Source organism: Jaculus jaculus, chromosome 5 (genome assembly GCF_020740685.1).
Source record: "Jaculus jaculus isolate mJacJac1 chromosome 5, mJacJac1.mat.Y.cur, whole genome shotgun sequence".
NCBI lineage: Eukaryota > Metazoa > Chordata > Mammalia > Rodentia > Dipodidae > Jaculus > Jaculus jaculus.
This window is the reverse complement of record NC_059106.1, coordinates 150,973,124-150,988,938: the sequence shown is the minus strand read 5'-3', so window position 1 is coordinate 150,988,938 and position 15,815 is coordinate 150,973,124. Positions and strand designations below refer to the sequence as shown.

At 39.3% G+C, this 15,815-nt stretch overlaps 1 protein-coding gene across 1 annotated transcript in view; it reads left to right on the top strand.

The window, feature by feature from the left end:
• The window catches only part of Cyyr1 (cysteine and tyrosine rich 1), a 122,978-nt gene that overhangs the window by 4,714 nt on the left and 102,449 nt on the right, over positions 1-15,815 (top strand). The window contains exon 2 of the mRNA XM_004654550.3: positions 1,900-2,002. Coding sequence (XP_004654607.2) covers positions 1,900-2,002 — 103 coding nt within the window. The remainder of the gene's footprint in view (positions 1-1,899; positions 2,003-15,815) is intronic.

The window sequence follows — 15,815 nt, the reverse complement described above, 5'->3', positions numbered from 1 at the left end:
ACTGGAAACCAAAATCCTTATATAATTTATATCAAATACTTGATATCACCTACCCAGATGGAGCTTGGAAATAAATTATTTTGTAATTCTTGAACATAACTTAAATTATCATACTGTACTTATTGTTTTTCTAATTATGTACATGAGTAATTAATTATTTGTGTGTGTGGTGTATGCACGCTTTTTTAAAGATGCACACTCCACGCTCACACATGAGCAGACCAGAGGAGAATTTCAAATTTCTCCATTACTATGGTTGTACTTTAAGTCATTGAGACAGTGTCTCTCACTGAACCTGGAGCTGCCATCTGTGGTCAGACTCCCTATACCCCTACAGGATTGGGGTGACAGGCATGCATGGCTATGGTCAGCTTTTTTATGTGGGTGCTAGGCACGAAACTCAGATGGACTCAGCTCCTCACGCCTGTGTGGCAAGCGTCACCTGCAGATCTATCTCCCCCAGTTCCCCCTCTGTTGTAATTTTCCTACAGGTTTCATGAAATGAGCAGATGCAAACCCCATTGTGCTATCATATATATGAGCATGGTAATTTATGAATGTAAAAAATGGCATAAAATGGAAAGCATATATTATAGGGCATTGTCATGGAAGCGATATACGTTACTCTTAAGTTACCACTGCTGACATTACCCATATCAAGAATACTTTCCACTAATGGAAGTCGATTGAGAATTGTGGTGTTTTGAATTAGATGTCCTCCTTAAACTCGTGTGCTTTGAATGGTAATTTGGATGGTAATTTTGGAGGTAGAGCCTTGCTCAAGGAGGTGTGTTTTGGGAGCAGGCTTTGCGGGGGAGAGAATAACCAGCTTCCCCTTGCCAGAACTCTGTTCACTCTCCTGTTGCTGTTTCCTCCTGAGATGTCCAGCCTCTGCTCATGCCATGCTTTCCCCTGCCTCCATGAAGCTTGCCCTTGAGACTGTAAGTTGTCATAAATGCATTTCTTCTATTAACTGCTTCTGGTTGGGGGCTTTATTTCCAGAAACATGAAAGTAAATACAAGAATATAAAGCCATGAAACAGAAAACTGTGTCATTTAGAAACCATTCTGCAAAAGCTACAAGCAAACTGAGTGCCTGATGAGTTGACTCATTCACTCACTCCTCATTCCATAATTTCCTTCACTAAACACTACCCAACCAGTTTTAGTGCTTGTTGCAAAAGATTCAAGAATGTCTTTGCTTTTACCAGCTGAGAATCTAACTGGAGAGCAAGGAAAATTTAGATACTTAAAAATTTGTCAGGGGTGGGGGGATGGAGAGATGGCTTAGCAGTTAAGCCTTTGCCTGTGAAGCCTAAGGAACCCGGTTCGAGGCTTGATTCCCCAGGACCCACGTTAATCAGATGCACAAGTGGGCGCATGCATCTGGAGTTTGTTTGCAGTGGTTGGAGGCCCTGGCGCCCATTCTTTCTCTCTCTCTCTCTTTCTTTCTTTCTCTGCCTGTTGCTCTGAAATAAATAATTAAAAATAAACAAAAATTAGGGCTGGAGAGATGGCTTAGCGGTTAAGCGCTTGCCTGTGAAGCCTAAGGACCCCGGTTCGAGGCTCGGTTCCCCAGATCCCACGTTAGCCAGATGCATAAGGGGGCGCACGCATCTGGAGTTCGTTTGCAGAGGCTGGAAGCCCTGGCGCGCCCATTCCCTCTCTCTCCCTCTATCTGTCTTTCTCTCTGTGTCTGTCGCTCTCAAATAAATAAATAAATAAATAAATAATTAAAAAAAATAAAACAAACAAAAATTAAAAAAAAAAGTTTTGGGATCTTGGGCACAAAAATGAGAAACTAAAGGTACCAAGTGGTTGTTGACTGAGATATGAATAGAATGTTTCCTGAAGCTGTGGATTACAACCGCAACTGCTCTTGTGCTTTTTATTTTGTAGATGATTGCCTTGCCCAGTGTGGCAAAGACTGCAGATCTTACTGCTGTGATGGAAACACACCTTACTGCTGTTCCTACTATGCCTATATTGGGAATATCCTCTCGTGAGTAGTGGTCAAACTTGACAGCATTTCTCTTTCCTTCATCTAGTTAGGTTGTCAGGGAAGACTAAGTTACAAATGTAAACAGGAAAATTTAGAATGGTGCTGGATGTGGTGACTTATGTCTGTAGATCTAGCACTCATAAGGCTGAGACATAAGGATTGCCACAAGTTTAAGACCAGCCTGGCTACCCAGTCTCACACACACACACACACACACTAGTTATTGAATTAAAATCAGTTATTGAATTAAAATCACCACTGGAAATGTAAACACTCATTACTACCTAGTATGTTGCATTATTTGACATATTTATAGATTAATACAAATTGTCTTTATTAGAAAGTGATTATAGAAGCCTTTTATTGCTCAATTTTGTTTATTATAGTAATCAATGCTTTTAGTGATATGCATTTGTCTGCTGTGATGGAGGATGTAAAGAACTAACATTGAAAAAATTATGATCAATTTATTTTGCCATATATGTACTAATTTGTCTAGTGTATCCAATAGTTAAGGGAAAAGAAAAATAATGAATGAAACCAGTTGTGATATGAAGTGTAAGTTATGCCCATAATACACATAAAGCAACTGTAGGCAATGAGCTTAGAATCCAAGACAAGGTAGTCATCAGTGCTATTAAGTCAGTCATAAGTAATCACACCACAGACACAAGAGACACACACAGAGAATGTACTGAGCATTTCCCTATATCCAATTAAGAGCGTTTGGTGCAAAGGGAAATGGGAGGCAGCATCTGACTTCAGGTTGGACATTTGGAAAATTGTGTGTTTGTTAGGACTCTATTCACTAAGTTGAGAACTAAAAAGAGAATTTGAGACAAAAAGCTCTCTTGAGTGAGAATGCCCCATCCTGTAACTACAGCAGAGGTCCAGCCTCTTTCTTCTGGTTTCCTTTCTCAAGTACACATTAGGATGGATTAAGAATGGTTCTATGGGCTGGAGAGATGGCTTAGAGGTTAAGCGCTTGCCTGTGAAGCCTAAGGACCCCGGTTCGAGGCTCGGTTCCCCAGGTCCCACGTTAGCCAGATGCACAAGGGGGCGCACGTGTCTGGAGTTCATTTGCAGAGGCTGGAAGCCCTGGCGCGCCCATTCTCTCTCTCTCCCTCTATCTGTCTTTCTCTCTGTGTCTGACGCTCTCAAATAAATAAATAATTAAAAAAAAAAAAAGAATGGTTCTATCCCTGCATAGTTTTTATGTCTTCCAGAGGTTCAAGTGGAAACAGGAGCTATTAGGTACTAGGTCATACATGTCCAGCGGTTCCAGGGATATATCCACTGACAGTTTATGATACATCCTCCATTTCCTGAAAGAGAAAATCAGGCACAACAGAAACCTTCTAGTATCAGCGTCACAACTGATATTAGAGATCATGTGTGTTTGAGTAAAGCATGTGTGTGTGCGTGTGTGTGTGTGTGTGTGTGTGTGTGTGTGTTTGTCTGATTTGGAGATACTCTTGAAGACTATCAAGAAATGTCAGGATGAAATGAAAAATAAAACATTTATGAATTTGTAATGTAATTTAAGCATTGTTTGTAATGTAACTAAACTATATATAAAATGTTTGAATTTTCCTTCATGGATTATTTGGTAAGAAAGAGATGAGTCTCTGTCACAATGCTTTTTTTTACATGAATTTAACAACTCATATATAAATGAATATATAATGATGTTTATGGCTGTAGATCACTTCATAGAATATAAAATAATGTAAAGCTCCTAGTTCATGAAAATTTGATTTCAAATGCTCTCCTCATTCTATATGTGGCTGTTCCAAGCCCATGTGAGTAGAACCAGCAAGTGGTACAAGTTAGGGGAACTTAATGACAGAGAGATTCTCTTTGGTCCCCTGGCTCCTGACTCACCTTTCCCATGTGCTACATTATACTATGCAGGACGCCCCATTTCTCCCTTTCTTGCTTTCTCCACTGTGGCAAAGTACACAGTGCACATGACTCATTATAACCCAAGCTATGTTAAAATTTAAAATTTGCACATATATTTTATGTGACTTACATTCCAAATATCAATTACACTTGTGTGATACATATCCCAGATCTCTTCAGATCTCTAACTACCTTTACCACTGAATGAGAGTAAATCATTAGTTGCATTAATGCATTTATCTGAGTTAAGAATATGTACTTGGTATGTTCGGGGAAGAATTATGTGTGTTTTAGAAAGGAAACGAAACACGGATGGCATTACATTTCAGCAGATCTGAGCTTTCTGACCAAAATGGAAACCACTAAGTAAGTCCCTAGCTAAACAATTCCTAGAGGAAAAAAATAAAAGAACTTTAAAGTATTTCCCCCCACTGGGTAAAGGATACATTTTCAGGATTTCCAGTTATTGTTTAACATTTGAAAAGATTTTGAGTTTTAACTCCGCCCAAGCGTTTTTTTTTTTTTTTTAAGTTGTGAGTCCAGCAGGCAAAAAAAATAAAAAAGGGTCAATTCTAAGAATGCTTACAAGAATTCTGTCATATACATGTATTTCCCAATTGTGATGTTTGATGTTTTAGAACTCACAAAGTGGGTTTCCTTCTGGTAAGTCATTTTAATCATCTTTACAAAAAATTAAATTTTTGTTGTGATAAGATATTTTTCTAAAAAAAGCAATAAACACAAAAATATTATCCTAAATAATCTTATAATTTGTTTTATAGGCCTATTTTTAAAAGAAAGATTTTGGCTCAGTTTAAAATAAATTGAAAGGGACACTCTGGACTGTGTAGTTCCGTGAGATCTCCTCCTTGCTCACAGGGACCTCGCACCAGGACAGCCGTCATGACAGGAGAAGTACATAGCTCCTAACAGTGATCACCATAACTGTTCTTGGCTCTGATGTTAATTAACCTCCAAAATTTGTTTCTAAAAGATTTTAAGAGTTAAACTTGCATTTATTCTTTAGTTGAAAAATCACATTTTACTCACCCCCCGCATTCTTTTAAAATATTTGTATTGTAAATATGAGTTAATTTTGGTTAAAAAAAAACTGCAAATCTCTTCCTGCCCCATACTTTTAAGTTTCAGTTAGTAGTTATAAGATTTAATTCTGTCTTGTGAAAACCTTTCTAAATTAAGCTTAAGATGATGGTATATATGAATATCTACTGTAGGTCATTCAGCTACTGAAATTGTTTTTCATGAGAGTCACATTATTGTCTTCCAGGAGAATAATTGTTCCACTACTTGGAGTATAATATTCAATTAATCTTTTATAAATGTACGAGGAATGCCTATTACCATGGTAGAGCTATGCCAGATTCTGTGTTAAAACATAAATAAATAAATGTGCCTTCATTTCTAAGATATACCAAAATCTAATAAGAGAAGAGAATGTGTACAAGTAATTCTAATGTAGGAAGTGAGCTAATCTCTGGTATATTATTGTACCATAGAAAAGAAAATATCTCAGTGTGTGTGTGTGTGTGTGTGTGTGTGTGTGTGTGTGTGTGTGGTATTTAAAATGAGATTCTTAGAGAAAGCTTCATAAATGGCTTTGATCAGAGTTTTGAAGGAAGAGTAGATATTTATATAAATAGACAGTGAAGGAAGGGAAATACATTCCAGACTGAGTGACTCCTGCAAACATAGCCAAAATAGAAGAGAGGAAATGATCTTGTGGCAAAGCCCATATTGTTCAGTGTAGCTAAAGGGAAGATTAAACTTTGATTACAATGTAGGAAATGTAGGTCAGAGAAAAGGCAGATTCTAACTCAAATACTCTTATTGATCCTGATTATCAAACTAAAATGGTATAATTAAAAATTATATAGAAAAAGTAGACGTCTGATTATATATTGAAAGAATGCACTCTTTGATAGCACTAAGAAAATTGAGAAAAACCAAATTCCCAAATAGAGTATATTTATTTAGTCTATAGATGCAAGATTTAGCATACACCCTTTGAAACTGTGACCTGGTAATTATTTCACCACTTAAGAGGTTTTATTGTCCTGTGGTAATTGCTTAAAGATTAGAAGCCTCAGTGTGTTAAAAATGAGGATTTGGGCCAATTTGAGCACTAGGCAACTTCCCATCAGATAGATTCTCACAAAAATTATTCAGCAACTACTGTCCATGGGAGATGACACACTGATAGATATTTACATCAATGTTGCTAGAGAAATGTAATCAATAATCCATAGAGATGAATTCAATGCAAAGCTGTGGTTTATAAAGTACTCCTTAGACCTGAGACAATTCAAGGGAATAGAGGCTGTAGTTGGTGACTACTTACTGCTGCTATCCAATGGAATCAACTAAAAGCCTGACTTTATGAAAATGTAGCCACTCCACTGTGTTAGAAAAAATGCTACCATATGACACATGAGCCAGACTGGCTGGGAGGCAGTGTGACCCAGATGACAATATACAGGACTCAATTTCCTAACTAAAAAAACAAGTGGACTTTTGCTTTTCCACACTATGCCATTATAAAATGCTGATCTGTCTCAGAGCCCAATCCAAACAGGGGGAAAAAAAAATATAGCCATGAGGATAAAAATCAAGAGAAATAACTAATTATGGAGATCCTGATGGGATCTTTTCTTTTCTTCAATGAACTATGCGAATGTATTGCCTGCAGTTTCACAGAATAGCTAGTAATTATCACAACTGTGATTTTAGAGCCATGCTATGTATGGAAAGAAAACTGAGTACAGATAAAGGTTTATAGTTCCAAATGGCATTTGAGATCCTGTGGTCAGTAAGTAGCTGCAGGCGCTGAATTAACAGAGGGATGCTGCGACCCTTCCAGGAACACTTCATCCTTTTGCATGGGTTAAGGACACCATTTAAATCAGAACAACTGTTTTAATCTTAAGTAAAAGAAACACTCTGACAAGCATATACTAAACAAAAGTCAACATTTGTAGACATCTTAGGTTTTTTCGTGAGTGTGTGTGTTATGTGCAGTGTGGCATATGCACGTGTGTGAAGATGCATGTGGACCACATGCACATATGCAGAGGCGAGAGGAGAACCTTGGTGGAATTCTCCGTCACCCATCCACTTCGTGTTCGTGCAAAGAAATCTCTTGCTAACTTGAAGAATTTTTTGTTTTGGTAAGACTGGCTGACCTGTGAGCTCCAGTGGTTCTCCAGTCGCTACTTCCCACAGGAATGGGGCTACAGGCTTGCAGTCTTCGGTTGCCATACCCCATGTTAATGTGGGTGCTGGGGACTGAACTCAGCATGAATGAATCAGGCCCTCTTGGGTCTTTAAGACTGAGCAGCAAATGCTCTTTCCCACTGAGCCATCTCCCCAGCCCCCTTATTTTTTCCTTAAATAATGACAAAAAGATAAGTAACAAAGACAACGTTGAAATATAGATGAACTTAATATAAAAATAAGTTTTGTTTGAAACCAGAAGTCAGTGTTTCTTGGAAGACATATAGTTATATCTGAGAGATTATTTTATTAACAGAAAATGTAAATGTTTAATTATATAAAACTTTTCAGTCAAATTCATATTCTACTCTAATCACCTTTGTCAATTAAGCCCAATTATCGAAAATAATTTTTGGGGGAAAAAAATAGATGAATAAATGTTCAGACAGGAGCCATTGAGATGTCATGAATGAAACACGGGCCTGCCCTTGCTCAGGCGCTACGGTGTCCCAGCGAAAGCTCCAAGCAGACAGGCTGGGTATTTGTGCTGTGGAGAGTACAATGCATGAAACTGGAGAAGGGTGTTTTACTCTACCAGTGGGTAGGGTGCTGGGAAGTCTTCTACAAGAAGAATACCTTTAAAGTCACACTCTAAGTTTGGGAATATGGCTCAGTTGACTTGAGTTCTTGCCTAGCAGGGAAATCCCTGGGTTCCGTACCCAAAACTACATAAGCCAGAGAAGACAGCCTATAACCCCAAGCATGGTAGACGGAGACTGGAGGTTGGTCTCCATCCTGCTTGCTGCCCAGCAAGATGGAGACCAGCCCGGGTCACATGTGACCTGTATCAAAAATTTAATTAATTAACCTCAAAAGGAAAAGGAACTGATATGATGTAGCCTTCAGAATCGAAACAGTTATGAAACTGGAATATGGTATGGCGAAGGAAGATGCTCACTTGCCACTCATCATAAGTGAAGTGGGTGCCCAAAGGCAGATTTTTTACAGTTATCAAATTTATTATTTTTTTTAATTATTTATTTATTTGAGAGCGACAGACACAGAGAGAAAGACAGATAGAGAGAGAGAGAGAGAGAATGGGCGTGCCAGGGCTTCCAGCCTCTGCAGACGAACTCCAGACGCGTGCGCCCCTTTGTGCATCTGGCTAACGTGGGACCCGGGGAACCGAGCCTCGAACCAGGGTCCTTAGGCTTCACAGGCAAGCGGTTAACCGCTCCATCTCTCCAGCCCTCAAATTTATTATTTATGTACAAGCAGAAAGACAAGCAGTGAGGCGGGGGTGGGCCCACCAGGATCTCTTCCTGCAAATGACCTCTAGATGCTTGTGCATCTGGTTTTGACATGGGTACTGGAGAACTGAACCCAAGCTGTCAGGCTTTGCAAGCAAGCACATGTAACCACTGAGCAATCTCTATAGGCCCAATAAACAGATTTTCAAACTAATAGTAGAATTCACCTAATATGGCTGGAGTGATGGCAAAGTGGTTAAGGGACTTACCTGCAAAGTGAAAGGACCCAGGCCAATTCCCCAGGACCCAGGTACATCCAGATGCAACAGGTGGTACATGTGTCTGGAGTTTGTGTGCAGTTGGTTAGAGGGACTGGCATACACATTCTATCTCTATCTGCCTCTTTCTCTGAAATAAGTAAATAAATAAAATATTTTTAAAAGAATGAAAATATTAAAAAAAATAAAAAGAATTCACCAAATAGGAAGGACATATGGTCTGTGTACAAGAAATAATTTATTATAATAATTTATAATTTATTTCTATATGCCATCAATAAACAAAACACTAAGCAAGATTAAAGACAGTAGGATGACTGGGATACAGTTCTGTGGTAGAAAACATGCCTTGCATGCAAAAGTCCCTGATTTTTATCCTCAGCATCCTTACCCCAAAAGACCAATAAGTATCTAGTTAGTAACCCAACATACACCTGACATTTACAGAGTAATACAAATACATAAAAAATGAAGGTGCAGGGCTGGAGAGATGGTTAAGTGGTTAAGTGGTTAAGCTCTTGCCTGTGAAGCCTAAGGTCGGCCGTTGGAGGCTCAATTCCCCAGGATCCATCCATGTTAGCCATATGCACAACGGGGCGCACACATCTGGAGTTCTTTTGCAGTAACTGGAGGTCCTGGTGTGCCCATTCTCTCTCTCTCTCTCTCTCTCTCTCAATCTCTCTCTCCCTCTCCCTCTCCCTCTCCCTCTCCCCCCCCCCCGCCTCTTTCTCTGTCTGTCATTCTCAAATAAATAAAAAATAAGTGAAGGTGTGTATATTATTTACTTTTGTGTCACTGTGGCCAAAATACCTGTCGCTTGACCCCATGTGCATGAGGAAAACCTCATAGGTAGAAGCGTATGCCAGGAAACCATCTTCACTTCACGGCACACAGAAACCATTGACAGGGAGACAGGAAGGGGCCGAGGAGAAGATGCTCCCAATGACCTGCCCCTGCTTATCTCCTTCATCCACTGAGGCCCTGCCTCCTAAACTTTCCAGTACCCCCAAAACAGCACCTCCAGCTGAGTACCTAGGCTCTAACATATGAACCTGGAAGATATTCTTATTCAAACCATGCTAGTATTAAAGAATGAGGGAAATAAAGACATGTATTCAATTGTGGGTAGGAATAGTATAACAACAACAATTTTAAAGTATGTCAGTTTTTCATGAACTCTAAGTTCTATGTAATTTCAATAAAAAATCCACAGTATCACTTTTTATTGACTTTGAAAGACTTGGTCTAATACTTATGTCTGATAGTAACAGTCCTAGAAAATTAAAAATATTCATGAAGAAGAAAGGTAAGAAGACATGCTTTACAGACATCAATATTTATAATACTCCTGTTATCTCAGGTACTCCCAAGCACTGAGATGACAGGCAGGCCATAATGCTCCACTGGCAGTTCTATGAGAGCTGATGATCCAAATTCCAGTCATTACACTTGTGTGGAAGGTTTTGTTTTTTAAAATATACTGAGCCATCTTCCAAGTGTCAGGTTTTATTTTTAATATGTTGAATGGGGAGACTGGTAGCTGTATACCAAATCTCATGAACTGTCATTTCTGGATTGTACCAATAGGAAGCTGAAAGGAAGACAAAGAACATTCCATTCAGCCTGGAATATGAAGTCTAGGGCTCTAGGGCTGCCTGACCAAGGCGGTGTAGACTTCTGACGCAAGCATTCAAGAGCCTGAGACATGTGGAGAGTGAGTTTGGGGCCAGCCTGGACTCCATAACAAGATGAGAAAATATCAAACTTAGGGGAAGGGAGAAAAAGGAAAGGGGAGAAGAGGAGAGGCAAAAGATGTACAACAATGAATGAGGTGTGCTAAAGAGAAATATATGAAACTGGATAGCCAGCCAATAATGGAGCCACAGGGAAATCCAAAAATATGCTGTAACCTCTCTCCTCCCCCTCATTTAGATGTTAACTCCTCCTCCTTATTAGTCCTATCAAAACCAGTGTGTTTTTCCCTATTCCCAGGAATACACTTCACATGGTGGTCTACAGAACCTGTGGTAATAGTGCCTTTGGTTTATTTGTAGGCTTTTGATATTTCATTCTCACTTGCTGTAACAAAGTAGTTTATGGAGGCGAGGCAAACAAGCAGAGAGAGTAGCTTATCCTCCACCTGGCTTGGGATGGGCGCACACCTCTCTCCTAGCGATGCACCTAGCAACCTGTAAACCCCACCTACACTGAGGGTACACTTCATTTCAAACAACAGAATGAGTCACTTCCCTAACCAACTCCTTGGTAGTGCCCTATTGCTATTCAGACATGTACCAGTGGAACCTGGTGTGGAGAAACAGGGAGCTAATCTGGTCTAGACTGGTTTTTGTGCATGGGCCATAAAGCAAACTGTCCTCTGAGTGAACTTTTAGGGAAATCCCCTATTTACCAAGTTGTCTATGCAGAATTGGGTGCATGCATGATTAAAGTCTGGTGCGTCAAAGAGCAGGACACAGGCAGTAGAGAGAAGCTGACATAACTCATGCCTTTTCAACCTAAATGCACCACCCAAACCAACCTACACAGTAATGAGCTCCTCTTCTTCTGAACCATGTACAAAGAAGTCCAGCCATGTAGCCTGATACTCTCGAGTGATCTATCAAAAGAGCTTGCTGTTCACTCCTAGTGTCTTCTCCCAACTTTGAACTTTTCCTTTAGCAGTCAGCAAAACGTCTCCTGCGTTGCTGAGTGGGCTCCTTCAGTTCTTTGAATAAGATGCCAAGGACCTGGAAACACCCAGACAAAGACCACTGGTAATATCAATTTACTCTGCTCAGAGCACATTAAATGGCACCAGATCATATATCCACGTTTTTATATGCTGCCTTAATTAGATTGGAACTATAGCCCAATATTATAAAATAAAGTGTGTTGGTGGCAGGGATTGTCAGAGTGAAGGAAATTGCTATTATTTACTGCTGTCCAAAACAGATACTTAATGTGCAATAGTTTATTATTATTCCAGAAATATCCATGACATAGACTTATTTTTCTAGAAGAGGAGATAAAGTACTTTGCCCAGTTTCTATGTAATATGCTGATATTTAAAACCAGAGTACTTGACCTTTTTCTGCTGCTTCTCACGGGCTCCTAACGACCTGTAGTTTTCAGGATCAAATAAATGGAAAAACTGACTCATTACTACCTTTAGGAGGAAGTTAATACCATACTCGAGGAAACCTTTTTCTTCCATTCACCATTTGGATTCAAACCTCTCCAATATGCTATTACATCATATCTATGCCTTATTATTATTTATCAGCTCTTTATGTATCTGTCTCTCCTTCCACACTCCAAGCCTGAAAGGATGCTAAATCACTACAAACACTCCAAGGCCTATCGGACCAAAAGATTCAACCACACATTATTTAAATATAGGTCAATAGTCCCCTTAGACATGAAAATCCTGTGTTATTTGTGGGCTCTAAATGATTAATGTACATCCTGTGGATAAATATTTGGAAAAAAATCAAATCACAATTTGAATATGTGATTGGCATCAGGGACCATCTTTTTCATCAAATACAAATAAGGAGTCATTACAGGAAAAGGCGTGATAGAGTCGGTCATCATGTTCGAATCACCTCTTACGATAAATTACGATCAGACGAGAGGGACTAGAATGGAAATGCCAGCTTGATTAGAACGATTTAACTTCTTGCCATGTTTCCCGGATAATGTGCTCCATCACAAGGGCAAGTGATCTCCCAGCCGGAGGCAGCAGGCTCCTGTGTAGGTCTACTCGCTTCTGTAATTTGGAAAGATAAAATGTTTTATTGATACAATTGAGGTGGGTAAAATTATATGCACTGAGTAATTTTTTTTTTTTTTACTTTATTGTATCTGAAGCATTTTGGCAGACAGCTGCAACCCAGCTGTCTCCCAACCGCAAAAATGTTAGGATGAACACACTCATAACTAATGAAAATTTGAGAGGGTGATGATAACCTCATGAAGTGTAATAGGATTCCATCTGAAAGTGCCACAGGTGAAAGCCCCAGCTATTTAACCCATAGCAACTCTGTGACTCACAGACAAACAGAAGTTTGTAGTTTCTATATCATTGCTATGGAAAGGGGAAAAAGAAAGAAGACCTTACATGTCACAAGGAGAATTTCATGTGCCTTTGCACAAATCAGACAAAAATAAGGGGGGAAAATTACCAATTACTTCACCGATTTTTCTGTGTGAATTGACAGAGAGGTGAGCTGTTTCTCTCTATGCTGCATTGTGCAAAAATAGCTGCTACCTGGAGTGGGAAAAAAAAAAAAAGCCTCAACAGTGTTAGTAAAACATTCTTCCTTCACAAACATCAGGAATAATGCAAGAACAGCTTCTATATAGGAACGTTAGATTTTTATTATTTTGGTTTTTCTAAATGTTATTTTTAATGAAAACATATTAATTGTGTGCCCTAATGTGGTTCAGTGGTGACATTTCAACTCATGAATGTGATAGACAATGGCTAAATTGAACCCCTTGGCCCATCTACCCTCCACTTTTCCCCAGGCACTGGAATTACTGTTCAGTTCAGGACACTTTTTTTCTATCTAGCAAAGGGTGAGATCTATCTGCTTAATGTAAGGGTGATTTTTATTTGCATAGGAGAAAGAACATGTGATACTTATATTTCTCTTTCTAGCTTATTTCACTTAACCTATTACTCTGTATTTCCATCAAGTTCACTACAAGTAAAAGGATTTATCCTTCTAATGGCTGAATTGTGTTACATTGTATATTTTCTTCATCCACTGGTGGGCACCTAGATGGATTATGTGTATCAGCTACAGTGAATGGTTACAATTTAAATTTATAAAATATAGGATGAAAATTCTACTTTGAGGTTGAAATATTAAATAATACCCTTTTATAAATTATATGGGCATAGTTTATCCTTTGCTTCATATAACTGAAAGGGAAACAATGCTTTCTTGTTCTATTCTTAACTGATAGTGTATTTTATTTATCTTACTGTGCATTTGTTCATCTGTGCAGTATGTGTGCTGTGGTGTGTGAGGGTGGTGTGCTATATCATATGCACATGTACATGCAAATATGAATGGACCACGAGCACCCACATGTGCCAAATGTGTGCTCCTCTATCATTCATCTGCATGTTTTCTTGAGACAGAGTCTCTCACTAGTCCTGGAACTGCTTTTTTTTTTTTTTTTTTTTTAATAAGACTGACTGACCTGCAATGCCCAACAATTCTCTGGTTTCTGCTCCCCATAGAACTGGGGTAACAGGCATATATGGCCATGCCCAGCTATTTATGTGGGTGCTGAAGAATTGAGCCAAGGACAGGTCACATCCTCTCAGGTCTTCATGCTTGACTGGCAAGTGCTTGTCTGCTGAGCCATCTCCCCAGGTCCAATTCATAGTACTTTTTTTTTTGTTTTGTTTTGTTTTTGTTTTTTGTTTTTTGAGGTAGGGTCTCACTCTAGCCCAGGCTGACCTGGAATTCACTATGGAGTCTCAGGGTGGCCTCGAACTTATGGCAATCCTCCTACCTCTGCCTCCCGAGTGCTGGGATTAAAGGTGTGCACCACCATGCCCGGCTAATAGTACTTTTAATGTAAGGAAGTTGTAGAAGAAAGATCATGAATGTTTGGGTCAGAAAAATTAGGTTTGGATGTTTTCTCTTTTCTTTCTTTTTTTTGGGGGGGTGTGATTCGAGGTAGTACCTCACTCTAGCCCAGGATGACCTGGAATTCACTATGTAGCCTCAGGATGGCCTTGAACTCATGGCGATCCTCCTACCTCTGCCTCCTGAGTTATGGGATTAAAGGCATGCACCACCACGCCCAGTTTTTTCATCTTTTCTGCTGAGTAAACTTAGTTTTCTTAAAAGGGAATATTGAAAACAACTCATCTTCCAGGCACAATGGGGCAGAAGGATATATTTATACCTAAACTTATTCATCAGGGCTTTAGACATTTTTCCTCATAGTGAACATATTGGGCTTTGGGCTTTGATAACATCTAGATTGAGGCCGGGGTGGAAGAAGGTAACTGATGAGGAGTAAAATGATTTCTCCAAAGTCATTTGGGAAGCTTGATACTGTGTAGAATGCCACTGCTGATGAGAAGCTTTCTGAACTGCCAATATAAGAGTGCCTTTGCTGCTGTCACACCCAGTTAGCACCCTTGGCCTTGAATAAAGCATGTGGACTTCCTAATCACATATCACTGCAGTATCCTTTAACTAACAGGTAGTTACGTATGTGCTGTTTCCTGCTGCCCAGCAGTTTCCAAAACCATACACTGAAACTTATGTGCGTTAGGTATAAACAAATTTGCCATGTTACCCTAAGTTGACCTGAGAGTTGACCAAGCAAAAGCTCTGAAACTCAATAAACATACATAAATCTTCTCTATAAAAAAAAATAGTACATATAATAACAAGGCTGCAGAGATAATTATTTGCTTTACAAACAGAATCAGTATAGGATTATAACTAATTTTCCTTTCAAGATCTGATGCCATGTGATGTTTCCAGGCATGTATTTCACACATGCCTGGCTCATCTGTATTGATGTGGGAATCGTTAATATATACAACAATATTCTAACTGCTCTGCATTTCAGTGGAGTGGTCATTATGCTCAGTCAACATGAGTGTGCTTTTATATGGAGCAGTTTAGGAAACCATGATTAGGGCTTTCAGAAATCAGCAGCTCTTGCCATAGAAGTCAGTGCTTATAAAACTTACAATAACAAGGGTGATGATTTCCCTGGATAATATCATAGGTTTGCAACAGTCTCTAGACTGAAAATACTTACAGTGGTAGCAAAAGAAAAAAAAGCCAGATGGCATGTCAAATCAAAAGTCATTGATCGCTGCCATTGCCAACTGAGGACTATCAGTTCTAAGATGAGTTTTGAAATTCACTTCCTATAGATTTATAGAGCCAACTTATTATACATGTCACTATTTCATGTTTGTGGGTAAGTGGTTTTGTCCCATTACCTTGCACTGCAAGTCTTGGGTCTGGTTCTGGGTGAGATGGAGAAAGTACATTCTGCCCCAGACCTCCATGTATGCAGCCCAAGAGCCTGGGCAGCATGTGCTGAAATGGGACTGTGGAAAGTCTACAAGAACAGGCAGGTTGGGAGCCAGGTTCAAAG